Source organism: Balaenoptera musculus, chromosome 1 (genome assembly GCF_009873245.2).
Source record: "Balaenoptera musculus isolate JJ_BM4_2016_0621 chromosome 1, mBalMus1.pri.v3, whole genome shotgun sequence".
Classification (NCBI taxonomy): Eukaryota; Metazoa; Chordata; class Mammalia; order Artiodactyla; family Balaenopteridae; genus Balaenoptera; species Balaenoptera musculus.
The window spans coordinates 57,503,287-57,526,842 of record NC_045785.1 but is presented as its reverse complement, the minus strand read 5'-3'; the positions used below and the strand labels follow the sequence as shown (position 1 = coordinate 57,526,842).

The following is a 23,556-nucleotide window of genomic DNA, read 5'->3' as shown; positions in this document are numbered from 1 at the left end:
AGAAGGATATTTGGTATTCAGTTAGATATTTAAAATGCAGCTCTAGCCTATAGAAGATTACAGAACATCAAAGAAATAGAAATGCTAGTGGGTTTTGTTTTTAATATTTGGAGACTTAAACATTGCACTCCTATCTCATTTTTCCTCCATACATTCCACAAAAAGTAATGTAATGGTAGCCATGTTTGATTCACAAATGAGCAAATGGCATTCAACTACTGTTTGCTGAATGAAAAAAAAAAATGGAAGGAGCAGGAAAACACAATAAAGCCTGAAGAGAGAAGTGCACATAGTAAAGGAGGTGGGGTGGGTCATCAGAACAGTCTAACAAAGACTGACTTGTTCATTCATATCAACAATTTAATTTGACTCATTTTAAGGAAACATCATGTTGACAACTTTTAAAGCGATATTTAGAGATCGCCCTAATTTTGATACCATAAAAAAATTATACTTCCATTTAAAAAAAAATTGCTGACCAGAAAACCATGTAGCAAAATGAATACATTTACATTGAATGGGATTTTGCTCAAATGCACAATCTTTTAGAAAAAAGAAAGTTAAAAAAAAAAAAAAACAAGAAACCACAAACGCATCTCCTTAGTAGATATAGGCACATTTTACCGTGTCATTCAACTTTAACTGACAGACTGTGATTGTTTTGAGAAAAAAAAAATGCAAAAATGAAAGCAATTGGTGCAACTCTTTTGGAATGACAGTAGTCCGTGCTTATAAAGCAGCCAATTCAAAGGCCTACAAAGTAAACAGTGTCAGCTCACAAGTTAGATGTCTGTGTCCCTTGCAGGAAGGGAGCCATGTTTTAGGACATTTTATTTGGAATGAATGACAGCTTGCAGCCTACCTACTTCTTCTTTTAATCTTTTAAGACACTGACAAAAAGGACAGAAAAATGACAATGAGAGAATGCATTTCAGGCCAGTTTGAGATAGCATAAAATAACTCTAAGGAAAAGAGGAATTTTCCTAGAAAAATCTCTCTACCTTTTTTTTTTCTTCAAGATTGTAGGAAGCTAAGTGGACTGAATGAAAAAATAAGCTCACTAGAAAAATGGTATTCAAGTGATAATTGAATGTGTAAAATCTGATGAAATGTCAGAACTAAGAAGTATTTGAGAGATCTACTAGGGCAGTGATTCTCAAATTTTGGGTGCTTGTCAAAATACATATTCTTAAACCCCACTCCTACAGATTTATTTATTCAATATCAATTTATTGATGCCCACTATGTTCTAGGCTCTGGGGATATAGTGGTAACTAAGCCAAAATCATTTCCCTCGTTAAATAAATGATAATAAAAGTGGTCCACAAATCATGCTTTGAGAAACATATTCTTTTCCAACAATTTTGCTTTTGGAATTATCCTTATTTTGGTATTAATTTTTCATAGCACCTTTTACCTGGGTATTTAAGTGGAATATGTATAGTAAAATAAAACAGAAGAGTTCATTTCCCAGAATGAACCAGTAAAACAGGTCAAGGGCTCCCACTGCTGTCAAGATAACTGGGTTACTTCCAGCTGCTGTGTCAATTTGGGCAAATTATTAATTTGTTTAAGCCTCAATGTCACCATTTGTAAAATACTAATTAAAAAGAGTATCTACCATTTGGGGGTTGATATAAAGATTAAGTGAGCTAACATCTATAGTGACTGGTACATGGTAAGCACTCAAGAGAATATCAATTTTTATTGTATTTCAGTTACTATGATTGTACAAGTTTTTTTTAAAGCCCCTAAAGGTGGATCTCTCTGAGTCAACTAGAACCATGGAACTTCTGAGGTGGGAGAAGCTTTATAGATCACGGCTGTGTTATTATGGTATTTAAACAGTGCTCTGGAGGACCAGATTTAAACTGCTGGAGGAACTCCTTCATTGCTCTGAGCTATTTTGTCTAACAGGATTCCATGTGCAATTTTAGTAGAACAAAGTTTGGCTGTTAAAAAAGCTTGGAAACCACTGTCAATCTCAACTCCTCAGTCTAAATATGAGAAATTAGAGGGCTATGATTTGTCCAAGGTCACACAGCAAGAGTTAGTGGTAGAGCTAATGTAGTTACCAGGCTTCTTTGAAATGAATATTTGGAAATAGAAATATGAGTAATTATGGCCTCAAACACTTTGCAGATTGAGATGCAGTAAAAATACATAAAAACAAAAATAAAACAACTGTAGTTTGACTTTCTGGAGGGGATGGTTCCTCTCTATTCACTTGAAACCATTTGAAATGTGGACATTCTTTCTTTACAGGTGGAATGTACTTCCAGATACTATGCAGTGAATTTTCATTTTGGCTGTACGTGTAGAGAAGAATAGAGCTTTAAAAATAATTTAAAATTTAATTGTTTGGAATTGTATGTTCCAATTATGCTAAAATTCAGACTAATTCTTAACAAAAATTTATTTTTAAAAATAACATGAAAATATGGAATTTATTTGAAAAAAAATATTTCTCATGTTGCAAAATAAAGCATTCATACTTTCTATCTTGTTAGAGCAGAATCTTTTTTAATCATAATGCTCAGGAAATGGTGTTCTGGTTAATGAGAACCCTTTCTTTTTATTTCAACCCTTGGTATTGAAAATCTAAATATGTACTAGCCCATTTTGTTTTAGGAATTGATAATGAATCTGCCTTAATGTTTCTTTTATAATTGCATTGTCTAGGATCATTTTTCCTAACACAAATTCTTATTGTACAGTACTGTGGATACAGGAGTAACAGGAGATTATAAACTACAAGATTAAAAAAAACCCACCAAAATCTAAATCCCTGATATGAGTTTATTGTGTTATTATTTGACCTACTTTCTGAAAGAAGAAGGGATATATTCTCTATGAAGGTTCTGGTTATTCAATAATAATAATAATAATATTTCAAAATTAATAATTTTGAAATCTCTGACTTTCATTCTGTTTCATAAAGACCAATTATGGAATCATAGGATATCTTCATAGTTTCAAATTTAGTGCCTAGAGACATTAGAATAATGTTAGAGATCATTGTAATCTGTTTTAAATTACATTATATATCAACCAAATTATTCTATGAAAAGAAAACCCTTGTGTTTAATTACTAATTCACTCTAGAAAGATATAAAATAAAATAAGATATAATGAGCAAGACATGAGAACCAATAATATTCATACACTTTTAATATGCTTTGTGTTAATATTCAATATGTTTTCTCATGAATTTATTTCTTAAAAACACATTTTTATATTCATATGCTGGATAATTCTCAATTTTCTGCTACTTACTCTCCATTGGTTTCAGTGTCTGAAATTTCCCCGTGTTTCATGGGATTTAAAAGTTTGCATTTACTATTTTGGTTACAAAATCAAATTGAATATCTTTACTTAAAGTGAGTTTATTACTTACTTGTTCAAAAAACTTCAACACCAGAGACTGCTTGGCGAGCCAACTGAGAGTTGTTTGAACAGTAAGAATTCTTCTAAAGTAAAACAGGTCATTTTGAACATTCTCTTGGTAGCAAGCACTGATTGAGAAGTACAAATATTAATTTAAAAAGTTTCACTATAAACAATTGCCAGTCACAGTCTCACTTTAAATGTAAGACTTACAAAATTTAATTTGATTCTAAAATTTAAAGGGGCTAAAGGTTCTTTGTCAAGTATGAATGAATGTAAAATAAAATTTATCAACTAATGATGAATATAACAACTTAATAATTATAGTTATTTAATTGTATAACCTAGAGTAGGAATTAGCTTATGTTTAAAATAGGTTCTATGACTTAAAGGAAAATTCATGTTTTCAGATTGTAATGAAGGAAGGTTTTACAACTGGGACCCCTGAAGAAGAGCTTCTTCATCCTGAATTCCCATATTATGAGGCCAGACTGAGTAATTACAGTTTTTATTATACCTTGCAACAATGAAATCATAACATACATTTTCGATAACTCTCTTTTTGATTCCCCAAGGATGGCAAAGATTTATAGTTACATACAATGAATCTTATCCAAAAGGAAATTTATTGCACAATAATGTGGTTAGAATTTGATTTATAAAGCTTATTTTTTCCTTCCCAAATGATATAAATGATGACAATTAAAATTCTCCTTCTGGATTTAAGTAGGGGACTAAAATCTTTTTTTTCTGGGATATTTAGACTCAATGTTTTGGTTCCTATTGGTAAAGAGGAAGATGCTTGGTACCATTCCCCATGCTGGATGGGAGGCATTCTGTGTTTAGAGTTATTGTGCAAAAGTTGTTAACCAGTTCAACTATGGAAATTCTTGAAATTTTAAAATCACAATTTTGGTTTTAGTCTGATTATTCAGTAATCTCCACATCTGCTAAACTGTGGAGAGAGGGGGAAGTAGTTAAGACTTCGACATCTTCTTTACTCTTGATTATAATTTCATAAACTTTAAATATGAATTGCTTTCCCTTTTTACACAAGTTATAAAAATAAGAGGTCCTGTTTACACAGTTTGCATTTTTATGAAATTTGCAGTTTGAAAAAAAAGCTTTTTAAAAAGTGGTAATTAATGCTTTTCTTTGAATATGCGCATGTACCTTAGAATTTTTATTTTTTCTGAAATAGTTTCTGACTTTAACCCACTAAATATTTGAAGATAGAATTTTTATTTAGCACTAGAGTAAAACATACTAAGGACCAAAGAAAAGGAAGTTTTTTTCTGGTTCCACTGAATTGTCTTTGTGTGTGGCACCCCCTTATGACAGCTATCAATATTATATTTAAATTTTATATATTGACAAAATGCAATCTACCTCTGTAAGCATTGTGCCATTCAACAGTACTACTATTAAATTTACATACCACAGTTTAAATTACATCCATTTCAGGAATGGTAAAATGCTAAAACTCAAGTATAACTGCCTTACTGGAATGAGTACAATTTACAAATACAATAATTACATTTTAAAACCATTAACAATATTACACCTAGAAGTAAATACTGTAGGACTGGTCATCATGGTATTGTGTGAGGGAAATCATTGCTGAAAGTCATTGACATTTCCAGCAGATATATCCCAAGTGCAGATTTTGGTTTGTTTTCATCAAACCAAAATTAAAACCTGTTTCTCATACAGTAGTTCTCCATTATATGAATCCTCCAAATCCTTGCATAAGATTTTATTAGTTATCTGCCAAGTATTTTCCTGCAAAATAAAACAACACATCAACGGGTTACCTGCTAGTTCCATAATGTGGTTATTATGTGGGTAACATTTCTATTCTTCCTGACCTACTCCTAGAAGCCAAATACTATGTAATTGAAGGGTACAATACTAACATAAAATACATAAAGTTTATTAAGTTTTCAACTTTCCAGACCAGCTAGTTGCCTTTTCACATTTCCATATAGGAATGCTTTGCAGAGGTTTGGGTTTTGCCCAGAATAGCTTGGAAGATTTGTTCCTGGACGTGAGAATCCAACTTCTTATAGAAAGAGTAACCATATAATTACTTTCCACCCTGGGCCATTTTTGAGAACAAAAGGGGTGTAGTTAATAATTACATCAGTACGGCAGACATAAAAACCAGGATGTATTCCAACAAATCATTGACAAAGATAATCACCTTAATATTGGGGAATCCCCACCAATAAACTCGTGTGTGCCAAAAGCCTGTCTCATGATCACATTTCAGCTCTAGGCAACCAGTTCTGATCTCTGGTCTAGACTTTTTAATGTGCTATTAAAGTGAAGATGGATCCTCTTAGATCTCAGCTAAGCCTAGACAAGTCTAAAATCTATGAAGACCTGCTGAAGAAAAAAAGTTTTCAGGTAAGAGATAAATTCAAAATTAGCATTTATCTTGCTTGTCAATGTAACAAAAGTAGGATTTACCCCCATTAACCTCAGTGTACACACCTATATAATGGGAATGACAGGTCAGTACCATATAAGACATAGCCAGAGCCATGATAAGTATCCAGGACCTTCCTAATTTCTGATTCCCAGTTTCATTGTCCTATTTTTACTTCATTCAACAATTGGTTTGCTTTCTGATTGTGATGGGAAATGGGGGTTGGGAGTGGGGAAGAAGAGGAGGAAGATGATCAGAAAATCACAACCTATTCCTTCTTAAGGAAGAGTAGCTAAGGCAACATTATTGCTTGCAAATGAAACTCACAAGATACCCACTTACCTGCAGCAAACCTTTTCTTGATGAGTGAAAATCTATACCCTGCTCCAACAAGTTCAATGTCACAGCCAGAAAGGGTGCTTCCTTCACTTGTAAACTGAACAACCAATGGGGAAGGTTTGCTTGGGCCTTCAGATAACTGAAATCTTGCCAATAAAGAGCCCACTCCTACAAAAAGAGTATTATTACGAGATAACAGTCAACAGAACATTCTGGATATAACTTTGGAAATTGTATTCAAAGTTAATGTGCAAAATCGAACTTACTAGAAAGTAGTATATGTTTCAGTATAAATAGAATAAAATTTATCATTAAATATTATTGACGACTTTTTTGCACACTGATAAAAATGTAATTCAGCCAAATGGTACTTCAAAATTTGGAAGCATGCTGCTTGGAAGGCAATGTATTTTCCAGCTTATGATTAATATCAGAGGAAACTGAAAAATATCTAACTATCAGGGAGTGTGAGATCTGATACAGAATGGAAATATGCCTCATTAAAAGCTCTTCTCTGCTTAAAGTATGGTCTGTTTGATGTGGGGTCTTGGGCAGAAAAGAGGTAGCAGAGGATTCATTGAAGAACTATTTTCTTTTATTGGTTAAAATAAGTATATACCAAAGTGAACTGAAATATTTTGCTTACTTTTAGTGCTAAATGTATTTTGGTTAATAGTTTTCTAATATCTGAAAGTTATTTCAGCTTTATATATTAAATAAAATAAGCCTGTGATTACATTACCTCCATTTTCTGACTTCTGAGAAATATCAGGAATCTTCCACAATATTCTGTGCTGTTCAGCATTCCTAAAAATAAAGTAGGTAAAAGACTTTTTCATATGCAAGGGTTTTTGTTTAATGGATGTCATATTTTTCCAGATAGTGTTAATAAAAATGATCTTAAAAATTTTAGCTACAATTAAAGCATTATCTATCTATATCTATCATCTATCTATCCATTCCTTCCTCTTTCCCTCCCTCCTTCCATCTATCTATCTATCTATCTATCTATCTATCTATCTATCATCCATTCCTTCCTCTTTCCCTCCCTCCCTCCTTCTATCTATCTATCTATCTATCCCTTCCTCCTTCCCTCCCTCCTTCCATCTATCTATCTATCTATCATCTATCTATCCCTTCCTCCTTCACTCCCTCCTTCTATCTATCTATCCATCCATCCATCTATCCATTCATCCATACATAAATACTCTCCTTTCTCTTTCCTTATTGTAACTAGTCACAACACTGTCAGAGAGATAAACATTTAGAGGACAATGCAGTTAAATTTTTTTTTAAACACATCTACTGAATAAATAGATGGGAAGTGTTAGTTGATCAATTAATTCAGATAATTTAAATTGGAGCTGTCACATGGCTGACATTCTTTTTTTTTTCTTTTTTAATGTTCTACTTTTTGCTTCTAACAATCATATGGAAAAACTGGAGTATTTTTCCTTAGGAGAAAAGGCTTTTTTTAACAGCTGCTAGTGGTACTCAGTGTCTATTCTGTTTCTGTTCCCATACCTTCTCTAGTGTGCCTTTTAATAGTCCAGAGGCTGCAAAATGAAACTCAAGACTCCCTTGTAATTAGGGTCTTAGATGCAGATTAGGGTCCGTCAGTTATAGGTACTACTTGAGATCTGGAGGACAGAAGGGAGGCAGAGCCCATTTTCCTGATGATTTGGGGCTGTTTTCTGCTGGTCAGCAGCCTAACTGATGTGGGGATCTTGTTAAACAGTGCTCCAGTCCAGTCTCAGTTTTGTAGTTGTTGAGAAGCAGCGTAGGCTGTGCCAGTAGGAGCTTTCTTATCCTTGGATTCTCATGAGGGTGGTGGGTTCTTGAATTCAATGGCTCCACTGACAGCCTTCTAATTTCTCTCCTTCCTGGTTGTAGCAGAGGTAGCAGCTCCCCTGGTGGGCCAGTTCTGCAATCTTCTGGGAAATATTCTTGGAGATCCAGTCTAAAGCTTGTTCCTCTTTTTTTGTGTGAACATCTAAATCCCTGTGTTAAATCATTTTCTGCTTGAAATTAGCTATAGCAGCTTCTGTTTTCTGCCCTGAACCCTGACACCCAGGCCTGCTGTGATCTCTTCCTGTAGGAAACACAAATGCTAAAAAGTCTGTGATCCCTTTGCCCAGGAGCCCTTTGGTGAAGAGGAAGGGGACTGATGGCTCCTTACCAGACTGCTGGTGGGAGCACAGCCTGGAGCTTGGTTACCCCTCCGTCTATGGGGACCAGGAACTGCACATTGTTGAGGGCCACGGCCGTTGTCATTGCATCCGTATTGTATTTGTAATCTATGCGCAGGTCGGTGCTTGCCGGCTCACATCGCCAGTTCACTGCCAGGTTCAGAGGCGTGGACTGAATGCCCTGGGCTGACACCTTGGCAAAGACAGGAAAGAGAACATTGAAGGCTTGACTATTAATCTGAAACAAACTCAGAAGTTATTATTATCTCCCACTGGAATATTCTTAGATATCAAAAAGTCATAATGTTGTTTGTGCTGCTCACAAATGAGCACTCAGTAAAAAAATCACCATGAAGGGTGCCATATGAGTGAGAGCTGGGTGCTTCAGGTGAACTGTTACAGATTAAAAACATAAAATCAATTATTAAAGTTTCTATAGCACTTTAGAGTTTACAAAGCACTTTATGTCAGATAGGGAGCTGGTAGCACACTGGTTAGGAGCTGAGGCCAAGAAGGCAGACAATACTGGGTGTGAGGTCTTTTTCCCTTTCTTCCTTCCTTCCTTGCTTCCTTCCTTGCTTCCTTCCTGCCTTCCTTTCTTTCTTTCTTTCTTTCTTTCTTTTAATTGAAATAGAGTTGCTATACAATATTATATAAGTTACAGGTGCACAATATAGTGATTCATAATTTTTAAAGGTTATCCTCCATTTATAGTTATTATAAAGTATTGGCTATATTCCCCATGTTGTACAATATATCCTTGTACCTTATTTTATACCTAATAGTTTGTACCTCTTAATCCCTTACTATTGCCCCTTCCCCTTTCCCTCTCCCCACTAGTAACCACTAGTTTGTTCTCTATATCTGTGAGTCTGCTTCTTTTTTGTTATATTCACTAGTTTGTTGAATTTTTTGATTCCACATATAAGTGGTATCATACAGTATTTGTCCTTCTCTGTCTCACTTATTTCACTTAGCATAATGCCCTCCAAGTCCATCCACATTGCTGCAAATGGCAAAATTTCATTCTTTTTTATGGCTGAGTAGTATTCTATTGTGTACATATACCCCACATCTTCTTTAACCATTCATCTATTGATGGACACTTAGGTTGCTTCCATATCTTGGCAAATTGTAAATAATGCTCCTGTGAACATGTATCTTTTCAAATTAGTGTTTTTGGTTTTTTCAGATATATCTGGGTGTGAGTCCTGATTGTCACTTCCAAGCTAAGTGATCTTTGACCAGTCACTAAAAACTTCTCTGTGCCTCAGTTATTTCCTCATCTGCCAAATGGGAATGATAATATATTTTTTTTAATTTTTAAAAGTTTTTGGCTGTACCGTGTGGCATACGGGATCTTAGTTCCCTTACCATACTCACGTCCCCTGCACTGGAAGGGTGGACTTTTAACCACTGGACTGCCAGGGAAGTCCCAGAAATGATAATAATATTTATGCCTAGAGATGTTAGGAAGATTGAAGAAGATGTTTTATATGAAACACTCAGCCTAGTGCCTCATATACAGTAAGGAGTTAACATTTTAATACATGTTACCTATTAATATTCTTATCATATTTGCTCTTCACAAACCAGCGAGTTAGACAAAGCAAGTTATTAATACTCCTTTGGGATTTGCCAAAGGAAGGACCTGAACCCAGGTCTCCTAACTGGCAGTACCACATTCTACTGTCTACTGTCAATTCTAGTTAGAAACAACTGTGAATTTCACTAAGGAAAATCCAGGTTTGAAGAAACAACAAAAAGTTATAAGACAATAATATCAACTAGAATCCTGGGCCCACAGTGAAAAACTTGCAAGGTTATTATTTCTATGTACCTTTTACAAGTACATGCGCACTGCAGGGGCCATGTGGGTGGTGTCTGTGCCCTTGCAGTTACATTCATGGAGTATGAGTTTTGCTGATTTTAAAGAATATAAACAGCTCTTTATTGGCCTAGTAATGCCTGCACATATGGACACCATGTGGAAGGGTCCTGAAGGCAGGCTGCGCTTAAAAGTCAGGCATGGTTGCTGCAGAAACAAACCCAGACATGGATTCTTTTATAAAATGACAGACATGGCTTTTGATGACATAATTTTAGTTTGATGACCATTATCATAAAAGCTTTAAAACTTTATAATAATCTCTATGATAAGCCTTATAATGAAGTTTTTAAACTTTAAATATTTTTAGCAGCCCAATCCTCTGCAAATGCACTTTTATTTAGAAGTCTGTTATTTAAGATAGCTCAAAAGCAGAGCAGACTCACTCTCCCCACCCATTTCTCTACTCTGTCCTCGGCAGGAGTTCTCAACTTCTTAGTAGTTCCTCTACCTGGGGAGGTGCTTTATGGATATGTGACTGTCCCAGTTACTGGGAGGGTGCTACTGGTGGCCAGAAAGTAAACATGATGTGATTTGATCCCACAAAATGCTAATTATGCCTCCCAACCAATCCCTTGCATTGTTGAAAAACAGTAACAACAACACAACTAAACCACAACAAAAGGGATTCCTCAGAGCACCTTTAAAACAAAATGGCAGGCCTAGGGCTACTTACATTTCACAAAGTACTTTGAAATGTGTTAGGGTGTTAGCTCCTCACAGCCTATAAAATACCTAGGTAGGAATAATTTTTTCCTAATTTGCAGATGAGGAAACTGAGGCTCAGGGACATTAAGTGCCCAAGGTCAGTGGACAGTAGGAAGCTGACTTAATTCCAGAATTCAGTCTCTTGCCTTCATTATCGTACTTTAAACCAAGCTCATATTGCAATAGGTGAATTCTGTCTACTTTCTAGGCTTTGTTATAATGTCCAAAGCTTCGATGATATTATTCTTACTAGAAAAACATTATATTCATTTGTATTTTTGTGAAATGTACAATTACATAGATACTTCACGTTCAATGGTTCCCTTACAACATGTGGTTTTCAATCCACAGGGTGCATTATAATCATTCGGAGGACTTGTAAAAATATATACACCTACGTCACATCCTGAACCAATTAAATAAAAATCTCTGGGAGTGTCAGGGCCCAGTAGATATCTCTGTCTCTGTCTCTGTCTCTATCTTTATCCCTCTCCCCTCCCCCCTCCCCATCTCCATCTTTATTTATCTATAAATAGAGTTTTATATAGACATCTATCTATATTTATATCTGTGTCTGTCTATAATTAGCACCAGTTCAGAATCAGCATTTGTTTATAACCTCCCTGGTGATTGTAAAGTACACTCATGTTTGAGATGCACTGATTTCTATTAAAGTACAACTTTCAAAAGAGATCAAGTGGCTAGGAATCAGTGGGATACTCAAGCTCTATAGAATCCTGGTCTGAAACAGGCTTATTTATTAAATCAGTAATATTTTGGGGTAAAGGGAAATCCTAAACACAGAAAGAAAGTTCTCATATCCTGTAATGTGTTGTACCAAACATTCTCATTAAATTATTTCTTAACATAAGTTTCATCAGAATTTATTTCATAGACTATCACATTATGAAAAAACACCAAATTATTTATATTTAATCATTTAAAGTAAGAGATTTTAGTAGGTAATATTCTTAACAAAATTACAGTGAACTATTTTGTCAATATTTGTAATCTTAATTGATGTAATTTTCTGAAAATTCATTTTTTGGCATGTTTCCCTAAATTTGAATGAAATTTTTTACTTGCAGGTTTCAACTAATAAGAATATGTATGAATATTCTTGACACTATATAGCCTCCAAATAGTCTTTTAAGGTTTCTATTTTCTTATAAATTGTAGCTTTTAAATAATATTGAAAGAAATGTTACTTTGTCTACTTTTATTTAATGTTAGGTATGTTAGAATATACATTTGTAATGTGAAAGAGACACCTTGACCATATAAATAGGCTTACCTGATATTTGAGCATATCCACGTTATAATACGTAGCCTGGGGTTTTTGTTCCGACACTTTCTTTAGATGAATCATCAAATTTGGCATGTTTACCCAGAATTCCTTGGCATTGGCATCATTTTGGGTATTATCACTATTCAATTGGGAAGAAAAAATGATTGAGTAGCATTTTGTAACAAACATAAACCACACAAAAAAGCATCTTAGCAAATTGTCATCTGATTTCTATCTCCATCTTTGACAATTTGTAGAGATTATATTATTAATTGTATAGTTTTAGTATAATTGCAGTCCTAAATGGTATTATGTTAATAGATTAATACCCATTGGGAGGCATTATTGTATTGCTATAAATCTCAGTGATTTATACCCAGTAATATTACCCAGTAATATTAATCAATCATGATGATAACTGGTTGCTTTAAACACTGAATTATTTATTAACCCCTATTTAATAGCCCTTTCTAGATCACCACCATTTCCTATGAATTAGTCGGTTAATGCAATCAAGGAGCCGAGTACATTGATTTTCTTTTGAATTTACTTGAACAGTAGGTTCTCAGAAATTACTTATATTTAAATATTTAAATATAAAATACTTAAATGTTTGTAAGCAAACATTTGTAAACAAATGTGTAAACAAATATCTGTAAACATGGTCTTTATCTCCAACTGAGGAAAAAGAGTGATACTAAAATTATCATGCTCCTTTTTTAGCATTCACAACAGTTTATCTAAGAGCATCTAAATCATAAAAAGTCACCTCACTTATAAGATGATCCTGGAATTTAAATGATAATAACCATGGTAGTTACACTAGAGAGTGCAGTCTTGGTGAATTAAGGATTTTCGTATTCCTATGAGGGTCGTCAGTGTTACTCTGCGGCCTGTCCACAGGCCACTCCTCCCATGTCTTTTGAAAATGTTTGTCTCAATGGCAAAAAGAATCAGGCTAGAGTGTGAAAAGCACCTGCTTACTTCCCACATGATGAAGAAACTGGGGCCCAAGTGGCTCAGTAACTTACTGACATTTCACTTTCAGAATATCCTATGTAATACAATAATAGTAGTTAGAATTTTTTGAGCCTCTATTATGTGCTAGGCACTCTGTTAGATACATTATAAACTATTTCATTAAAATCTACCCTGCAAAAGAAGAATTATCTTCCTTTTTAAAGATAAGCATATGTTATAAAAAGAGAAAATTAGATGTCACGGAGACAGAAGGGTGTGATACAGTGATAAAGGCCAGTCGAAAGTAAGTTCCTATGGTTCAGCCTCCAGAAGCCAAACCTATCAAGAGCTGAGTCAAAAAAAAATCAGGGCCTTGAAACTGCTTCTGGTCAGTTAGGAGCGAGTGGTCGTGGACACCAAGTCTCAGCAAGACCCCTGTGGTTCTGTTGTGCCTGCTATAGGCTGTTGAGGACAGAGAAAATCCTGTGCCTCTGGGCAGGAGGAAGTGAATGGAAAAGACTCCTGGCCCCTCGTCCTTGCCCCTAGCCCAGCTAAGCTAAGGATGCTGATAAGTGCTGTCTAAACTGTTATTATCTAAAACATCCAAGTTACCCAGAGCTTCCAGAGTGGTAGCTACACAAGGAGGCTGGAGCTAAGAACAATAGAGGTTCAGCAAAATTAAGTAATTTACTTAAGGTTGAACAGCTAATAAGTAACAGAGTCAAGATTCCAGCCCAAGTCAGTTTTACTGCAGGTCATACTTTCCCACTATACCAAAAGAGGTGTGGAATTAATATCCAGCAACATTTTATTAATTTGTGCTAAGTAAATCCAAATAACTGAGAAAATCCCAATTACATGTTTAATAACAAAATAAGCTAAGGCATATATCTATGATAATTCCTCGGAGAACTTGCTTTAACAAATAGTCAAGAAAAGTTTGTCAATCAAAAGCTTGCACAGAGATGCAATTCTTGAATACTCATAAAGCCTTGAGAATTCTTCAGACTCAATTGGTTTAGAGATTGTTCCTGAACATCCTTTGTAAGCCAATCCCTTTCATAAGGGAAAAGTAGAAGTAAATTTCAATTTGGTCCCTGTCACAGGGATTGCAAACCCAAATGTCTCCAGGGGCCAAGCTGCTAACCTAAATAAGTCTTTCAGTAAGGATAACTGAGAAGATTGGCTGGGTGTAAGATAACAGATGAAGAAAGGCTTGAACAGCATTTGAGAATAATGCTTGGTTCCATGGCCTTTTGAAAAGTAGGTGTGGCAGCAGGGGTGGTGGAGTGGCGCTACATACCAAAACCAGTCTCTAGGACTGATGGGTCACCAATCACAGCCCTGACACAATCATCAAATACTTAGAGTTAATAAAGTCCAAATTAATAAGAATTTTTTTGTTTTTGTTTTGTTTAAAAAACAACTTAAGGGTCCATATGTTTTGTCACACAAAACATTCTCAGACTGATATTTAGTTCAATTCATAAGACTGATGTATTAATATAAGTATAAAACTCTGACACATATGCCTAAGAACTTGGCAACATAACTGCCTAAAAGTGCAACAAAAGCTATAACTATCACATCAGTGATATTTACAGACAAACTGGTGCGATGGTGGCACGTAATTCCTAATTTCAGATGGAGGAACCTAGAAAAATAAAATTAACTCGCTGTGTGGCTCGCTGTGCACATCAAAATCACAGAGGGAAACTGAAATAAGAAGTTGCCAATTTCCAATCTTGATCATTTCACATTTATTTTTCATTTAAAGGGTGAGCATGTCTTTTGTATTTTTAAGCCTGGAATCAAGTTTGCCAATTAAACCATCGCAAGGACCAAAGAGAAGGAGGTGATCTTGGTCATCACCTGAAACACCTGTGACTGTTTTTCCATCAGGGAAGCTAAAAAGTCTCATTCAGGCAAGAGAAAGAGAGTGACTGTATTGGTCCTCAGATTCCAAATAACTTTTATTTATTTCTACATAAATATCCAGCTTGACAAAATTCTCTAAATTATAGCTGAATTGTTCATTCATTCAACAAAGACTACTCAAGTCCTTATTAGGCATAGTGGAAGGTACTGAGGATACGGTGGTGAACCAATAGATGTGTTCTGTTCCCTCATGGATTTTACAGTCTAGCGGGGGAGATGGATGGATGAAGAAAACAAATAGATATGTAATTATTAGTTTTAGTAAGTGTGACAAAGGGAAGAATAGGGAAGATTGAGAGAGAATAACAAGGCGATGTGATTTAGTGTGGGAGTGGGGAGGAGAGTGGGGAGGTCAGGGAAGGCTGAGTGGAGCTGAGATCTGAAGGATGAGTATGAGTCCGGTGAAGAAGGGTGGAAATCCTGTTGGAGGCAGAGGAAACAAGCATACAAAGTCTTGATGTGGGAAAGGACTCAGCAGTTCCCAAGACTGGCAGGTCTGACTGGAGCTACAAGGATTCTGAGGAGGATGGTGGGAGATGAGGACAGACAGACAGGCAAGAGTGGATGACTCAGGACCTTGAAGGCAATGGTAACAAGTCTGGATTCTGGTACAGATACAACGGGAAGCCATCAGAGGACTACGAGTGAGGACAACCTGATTTACCTCAAAAAAGGTCATCTGGTTATTGTGTGTAGGAGTGGGGCAAGACTGGATGCAGGGAGGGAAGGAGGAAAGCAGTTGCTGTGGTCCAGGGAAATGATAGTCATCATTTGGATAGAAGAAGTGATAATAACAGGGAAAAAGTGGCCATTTTAGAGAGAGAATTTTGGATGGAATATCAGGACTTATTGATGGACAAAACTGTCAAGAATGACTTTTTTTGTCTCATCCATTGTCAATAATTAACTTGTAGAGTGGATCATTTTTTAGTAGCATGTATATATGTGTGTGTTGTGTGAACGTGCATGTGCATATATATATACATGATAAAGACATCAAATTCAGATTTAATAGGAAATGTGAAGAAGTGTATTTATGTAAACAAATTCACATAAGCTTCTTTGATGCCATACATGTAAAGTTCCATCAAAACAATCATTATTACAGTACAACGAAATTACATGTTTAACAAAGAGATTTTCAAGCTTGTATGAAGAGTAGCTCACAGTTCAGATATCATTTGATTTTAGAAGATGCTAATACAACAAATGGATTTTATTCCTTTTATTGGGCTCATTTTCCACAATCCTCATCCATTGTCTACCAGTGATAAGCAAAACAGAAATGACTAAATTGTCACTAATGCAGATTTCATTACTCTAAATGTCTCTTTAGCCACTTGAGATAGTTGGCCATTAAAATACATATATGCACACACACACAATCAGACACCAACAATTTTTACAGCTGGTAAAAGTTCTGGTATTGAATCTATAAACATATCTGAGTAGCGGTAATTTCAGTACAGTGTATCTCTCTTGCTAAATTACATCTCTCATCTAAGAATAAGGTGCTAAGCCACACACATCTCTAAAAAATTTGTGCAAAATATATTTACCAGCAGAGAAGTTGGGGATTTGGCAGGACGTGTTCTAACCTGCTGAAATTTGTCACCCGAAAGGTCAAAGCAGCTGGCGATGGGTTGTTGGCAAAGTGTCTGGTGATGCCGGCAGGAAAGGACAACACCATTTCTCCAGTAATCTTCACGATACATCTGGCATATCACAACACGTGAGAGGAAAGAGAGGAAACCTAGGTCAACATGCTGTGCATCAAAGCAGTTGTGAAAAGCAAAGATTTCTGTAACAATATGACACAGCAGAAGAGAGGAAAAGTAAGCTCTTAACAATTCACTCTCAGCTACTAACTCATTTCTAAAGACCTGAGGACTCAAAGGTTTATTTAACACTTCTCCAAAAAAGGTGGCTATTTTGTTGAAGGTGTTTTTGCACCGTTAGAAGAAAAGTGCAGCTTTTTTCTTTCTGTAGAAAAAGTCTGTATGTTCACCTCACAAACAGAATAATTTATTCTGGTGATTCTCTCTCTCTTTGACTGCTGAATTGATGGCAGCATATTTGAAGATACTAAATTGCACAATGTTATTACACTATTCACTGGGACTTATTTTAGTTCTCTGAGTAATGTGATTGATGCCTTGAGTGTGTTCTTTTATGGACACATGGGGTAAACTTCCTGCTTCCCACTTAATTAGATCTTTATTCCATTAACTTGTCTATCTGGTTGAAATTATAAAATCAGTCATATATATAAGTTAACACAGTTGGATCATAATTTGGAAGGAATAATAATCCTTTTTAAAAAAGGGCTTTATTGAAGTATAGTCGATATATAATAACTGGTGCTTATTTATAGTGTAAATTTCCATCATTTTTGACATAATCTACATCTATGAAACCATCACACAATCAAGATAATCAAGATATCTAACGTCCTTAAGAGTCTCCTCCTGTGTTTTTGTTTTCCTCTCTCCTGCCCTTCTCCATCCTTTCCCTCTCTGTCCCTTGGTAATTACTAATATATTTTCTGACATTACATATTAGTTTGGACTTTCTAAAATTTTATATAAACAGAATTGTAAGGTGTGTGATTTTGTTTTTTTTTTGGTCTGATGTTTTCCACTCAGCATAATTATTTTCAGATTCATCCATGTAGCACGTGAATCAATAGTTCATGTCTTTTTATTGCTGGGTGGAATATGGATATACCACAGGTTTGTTTTGAAAATTCATTCACTTGTTGAAGAACATGTGGATTCTTTCTATCTTTTGCCTATTACAAATAAAGCTGTGATGAATATGTGTGTACAAGCCTGTGTATGGGCACATGCTCTTATTTCTCTTGGATAAATATATGACTGGATCACATGATAGGTGTACCTTTAACTTTTTAAGAAACTGCCAAACTGTTTTCTGAAGTGGAAAATACAGCTGAGTGTGAGAGTTTCAGTTCCTCCCCATCCTCACCAACACTTGGTAGGATCTGTCTTTTTAGTTTGTCATTCTCATAGGTGAGTAACAGTATCTCATTGTTATTTTAATCTGCATTTCCCTAATGGCTAAGGATCTTAGCACCTTTTCATGTGCTTATTTGTCATCAGTTATTTACTCAGGTGAAGTGTCTGCTCAGATTTTTTGCCAGTTTTTTAAATTGAGTTTTCTCTTCTCTTATTAATTTGGGATTTTTTTTGGTACATTCTGGATATAAGTAATTTATCGAATACATGCTTTGCAAAGAATTTTTTTCCCCAGTCGGTGGCTTGTTTTTTTTCTTTCTCTTAAGAGTAATTTGAAGAGCAGAAATTTTAAATTCATCAATTTATTCTTTTATGGGTTGTAGCTAATCACTTTATTCTTTTGGAGTCTTATCTGAGAGATCTTTGCTAAATCCAAGGTCACAAACATTTTACCTATGTTTTATTCTAGAAATTTTTAACTTTTAGTTTTACATTTAGCTTTATGATCTATTTTTGGTTAATTTCTGTATATTTTCTGTGAGGTATGGGTCCAAGTTCATTTTTTAGTGTGTGGATATGGGTATCTAATTGTTCTATCACCATCTGTTGAATTTATCCACTTGGTAATTTTGTTGAAATTCAGTTGTCCATATATGTGTGGGCCTTATTTCTAAATTCTCTATTCTGTTCCATTGATCTATTTTGTCTGCCTTTACACCAATCCCACACTGTCTTGATTGCTGTAGCTTTAAAGTTATTCTGAGATCAAGTAGTATTAGTCTACCAACTTTGTTCTCTTTCAAAATTGTTTTGGCTATTTTAAGTTCTTTGTATTTCCACATGAAACTTAGGATCACTGTGTCAATTTCTACATAAAATCAGTGGAGTTCCAATTCACCCTTTACTGTCTGCTCTGAGAGAATCACTGTTGGGCCATTAATATATTTTTTCTTTGCCAACGTAACAGGCACTATCTTACTTTTTGTCAGTAGAGGGCACTAGAAAGACATTGCAGGAAGAAGAGAATTTTCCCTTCCTGGTTCCAGTGCGCTTGCTAGGCAGTCCTCTGCAGTACTCAAGGCTTTTCTAGAGCTAGGCTCCTGCAGTGCAGGAGGCACATGGCACCCAGGAGTGTGGGTACTGCAACCCATGTGGCTTTGCTAGTGCCCAGTGACACTGGCAGGTTCCACAGCCTCTGGCTCCTGAGGTACGTGTGGCTGGGCTGTCCCAGTGCCCAGCTCTTTGAATGCAGATGGGTCCCTGGCTCCAGGCTCCTATCATATGCACACCTTCTCCATAGCCAGCTTCTGCAGTGCATGGTGGTCTGCGGTACCCACGGGCCATTAGCTTCCTCGGGCACCCTCCTCAGCCAGTTTTGCAGTGGAGTGTGCCTCGGTGAGACACCTCCCTGTCTCCCAGACACGAACTCCCAGACACGAACGCCTGTGAGTCTGCTGGGCTCTCCCTATGCCATGGCCTGGAAACTCTCCAGGAAGTCAGTTGGGGCAACCATACGGCACATCTCACCTCTCAGGGGTCACTGTCCTTCACCTGAGGTCTGTGTCTTGCAAATCATTGTTTCATATATTTTGTCTGTTTCTGCAGTGTTTTCAGGTAGAAGGGTAAATTGGTCCCTGTTATTCCACCTTAACCAGAAGCAGAAATCTCAAAAAGATGATTCTTCTTTGGGAAATGGTAAATATTTAAAATGAGTGAACTTCTTTATAACTTTCCTATACATCTGGATAATTGACCCTTGTACCATTTCTGCAACTTTAAGTGCAGGAGTGTACTTTCTAGGGAAATTGAGGTTAATAAATGAAAACTTTGCTCACACTTGAATATAGGAAACTCTATTTGCCCCATAGTCACCTTGTATGCTGTGTAACTGTGATCGATGAGGCACAAGTGGCTCAGATGAGATGGTCCTTGGCACACATTCAAAACAGCTTGTGTGAAGAACTGCTATAGCCTTGTATGGGTAAGGCTGGGTTTGGGGTAGAGGTGGAGGGCAGGTGAGCTTCCTAAAGTTGCCATGTGCCCCCTCCTCCCACTCAGATAATATCATCCCTAACTCTGAACTGCTCTGAATAAGAATTCTGGTTTCTGGAAGTTTGCCCCTCCATCTCTGCTGGAGAATATTGCTGATCTCCCAGTTTGGTGCCAACTCTGCTGTCTTCTTTCTCTGTCTTTTAGATCCATAAGGCTTGCTTGATTTACTGGTGATGAATTGGTGCTAAGCCTGGACTTCCCCTTAAGCTGAGTCTACTCTTAATGTTTTTCAATATGTGGGCAAGAAAAATTTTATTTGATGACTCTAGAAGAAAATACTAACTAGTCAGAGCACTTGTTAAATTAGACTTCAGCACCTACCATCACTCAGTACACTGTTAGCAGTGATTGCTCAAATGTTTTTTTAATTGGAAAGGAATCTACTCAGTTTCTTTTCCAGGTTGCTCAAAATGAGCTCTAAGTGGTGTCTTGGTGGAGGATAAAGTTTCTCTTTTGAAAGAAAGTCAGCAAGGGGAGGAGGTGGAATTTACTAAGTCAATAAACATTTATCAATGCCTAACTATGTAAGTTGGGGTTGTTTGTTTTTGTTGTGAGTGGGGAGGCAATTAAAAAATGAGCAAAAGACATATATACACTAATATGTGTAAAATAGATAACTAATAAGAACCTGCTGTATAAAAAAATAAATAAAATAAAATTCAAAAAAAAAAATGAGCAAAAGAGCCCCTGCCTTCAAAGTGCTTACAGTGTCGGGTGGGCTATGAGAGAAGTAGTCAGTATAAGCCAACAGAGGAAGCACCCAGGCTCCTCAGTTACATTACATTTCTGAACTGCATCTCAATTGTCAGAGTCAGACCTTTGGTGATTTATTAATCCATCCAGTGTCTAAGTCGATCTGAAATTTTCTATATAAAAATTAATATTTTCAACCTATACTCACTCACTAAAGGAAAGACTTTGTTCAACAGTAATGATTGTTCCTATCAGTGTGTGATGTGGCTACATTTCATGTGAGTTTAAATCATGGAAATCTGAAATACTGCAATATGGAAATATTGACACAGGTACTTTATGAAGTAAATTTAAAACCATATGAATCCCTGCAAATGAAACATCTGTCTAGAATGGCAAGATTTCCAAGTCAACTGGTCAAGTGTCTTGTAAACTGGGTTCTCCCTGTTACCACAGGCAGCATTATGTTAGCTGGTCAACAGAAACACTGGCCAATTCTGGTCAGGAAATGTGTGGATTTGATTTATGTGAGGTCATCAGAAATACATGCCTCTCGTAAAGTGTAAGTTCTACTGCTTTGATAACTAAGCTCATGGTTTTCTGCTCAAGCATACACACTTCTGCACATAGGCTGCTTCCCTTCCTTTATTTATCGTCCCCTTTTATTGACTTGGGTACCAGGCAAAAATTCCTTTTCATATTCAAGACTCAGTTCAAAGGCAGGCCTTTCCAAGGCCTTCCTTAATATCTTCTCCATTCAGCCCTCTTTAGTTTTTCCTTTCTTTAATTTCCTTGGACAAATGGACAGACTTTTTTAAAAACTGTTTTGTAGTTTCTGGCACATATTTACTACTGTGAAGGCAAGTACTGTGTTTTAGGTTCTGGGAAGGCAAAGGTGCAAAACACAGAACCCAGTGCAGAGTAGGAACTCAATAAAGTGTTTTAAAAATAAATTCATACATTTAACAATTATATATTGGCTACCTAATCAATGTACCAGGCATTGTGTAACGCACTAGAATGGGCAGTGAGAAACAGGACAAACGTGGTCTTGAGCAAACTTCTAGTTTAAGCAGGGAGACATACACTTGAATAACTAATTGAAATATGGTGATAAGGGAAGGATAGACTATAACTGAGAACCCTAAGGTTTTCTTGGGAATTAGAGAATTAGTTCCTAGCACCAGAGGTGTTCAAATACGAGCTAATAACGGGAAATGTGTTTCCCCCAGGTGGCAGCAAAGTCAAGGAGTTCTCTGCCTTTGAGCTACTGAGAAAGACTCAGATGTCAGAATACCAGTAGTAGATTTTTGTTTCCAATGTATGGTCTGAAAACAAATGGGGAAGTCTTTGATACAGGATGAGAGAGAACCACAGGCAAAACAAACCCACATGCTTTTTCTGCATCATTTCTCTATGTGGTGCTGTGTTTGGCTTTACCCTCTTCCCCACCTCTCCCCATGATGGAACTTTTGAACTTGAGTTGTTTCTTTGAAAGTGAATAACAAAGGAACAGCAATAAAGTGATTCACTGCTTGGAGATGAAATTAAATTTAGAAGAATGTCACTTCATGATCTGTTCATAAATTTCAGATCTCATAATTTCAATGAAATATACTAAATCTCCCATCTACCAATATACAGTATACACTACAACTACTTATGGCAATATAATTGGAAAAAGACTCAATATGTGCAGTCATTCACAGACCAAAGGCTCAGCTAATTTGGAAGGCATAGGAAAAGCACTAATATTAACTTGGCTCAAGTACCACATCACTGGAATGCTAAAGTCATGGACACCAGGCTCACTGGTACAGACCTCCGTAGACACTTGTCAGAGTGTGCTGGGGAAACCGAAACAAGAAGAAGAACCCAGCTTGTACAGGGACTGGTAGGCTGCTATACCACTTCTTGGGATTTAAAAAAGATTATTATTAAGGACTTCTTAACTCCCATTGCCCCATATCTACACCTCTCCTATAGTGGACTTTGCATTATAGTTATGTACAAGTTTTATTTTCCATATCAACTGTCTTCACCACCAATATATCCCTGTCTAGCACAATGGCGGCCACATAGTAGACATTCTGTAAATGTTAGGTGAGTAATTCAACTCAACTTGTTCAGCAAATATGCACTGGGTACTCCATGCCAGGTCCTGTTTTAGGTACTGAGGATATAACAATGAACAAAATACTTAAAGTCCCAGCTCTCATGAAGCTTACACTCTAGTAGGGGAAGGGACCGACAGTGGACACTGAAAACATGGAACATGTTAATTAGCATGTTCATTAATTAGAAAACAGGAAGAATGGCCATCATCAAAAAATCTAGAAACAATAAATGCTGGAGAGGGTGTGGAGAAAAGGGAACACTCTTGCACTGTTGGTGGGAATGTAAATTGATACAGCCACTATGGAGAACAGTATGGAGGTTCCTTAAAAAACTACAAATAGAACTACCATACGACCCAGCAATCCCACTACTGGGCATATACCCTGAGAAAACCATAATTCAAAAAGAGTCATGTACCACAATGTTCATTGCAGCTCTATTTACAATAGCCAGGACATGGAAGCAACCTAAGTGTCCATCATCGGATGAATGGATAAAGAAGATGTGGCACATATATACAATGGAATATTACTCAGCCATAAAAAGAAATGAAATGGAGGTATTTGTAGTGAGGTGGATGGAGTTAGAGT

The 23,556-nt window shown here is 36.2% G+C and overlaps 1 protein-coding gene across 22 annotated transcripts in view; it reads right to left on the bottom strand.

Moving 5' to 3' along the window:
• Positions 1–3,879: 3,879 nt before the first annotated feature.
• SGIP1 (SH3GL interacting endocytic adaptor 1) overlaps positions 3,880–23,556 on the bottom strand; it is a 211,608-nt gene continuing 191,931 nt past the window's right edge. For all 22 annotated transcript variants that reach the window (XM_036874959.1, XM_036874995.1, XM_036875044.1 and 19 more), the window contains 6 exons: positions 16,688–16,843; positions 12,237–12,369; positions 8,337–8,539; positions 6,900–6,964; positions 6,161–6,325; positions 3,880–5,169 (listed from right to left, as the gene is read on the bottom strand). In XM_036874959.1, the coding sequence (XP_036730854.1) occupies positions 5,147–5,169; positions 6,161–6,325; positions 6,900–6,964; positions 8,337–8,539; positions 12,237–12,369; positions 16,688–16,843 (745 nt within the window). In that variant the 3' untranslated portion in view covers positions 3,880–5,146. The remainder of the gene's footprint in view (positions 5,170–6,160; positions 6,326–6,899; positions 6,965–8,336; positions 8,540–12,236; positions 12,370–16,687; positions 16,844–23,556) is intronic.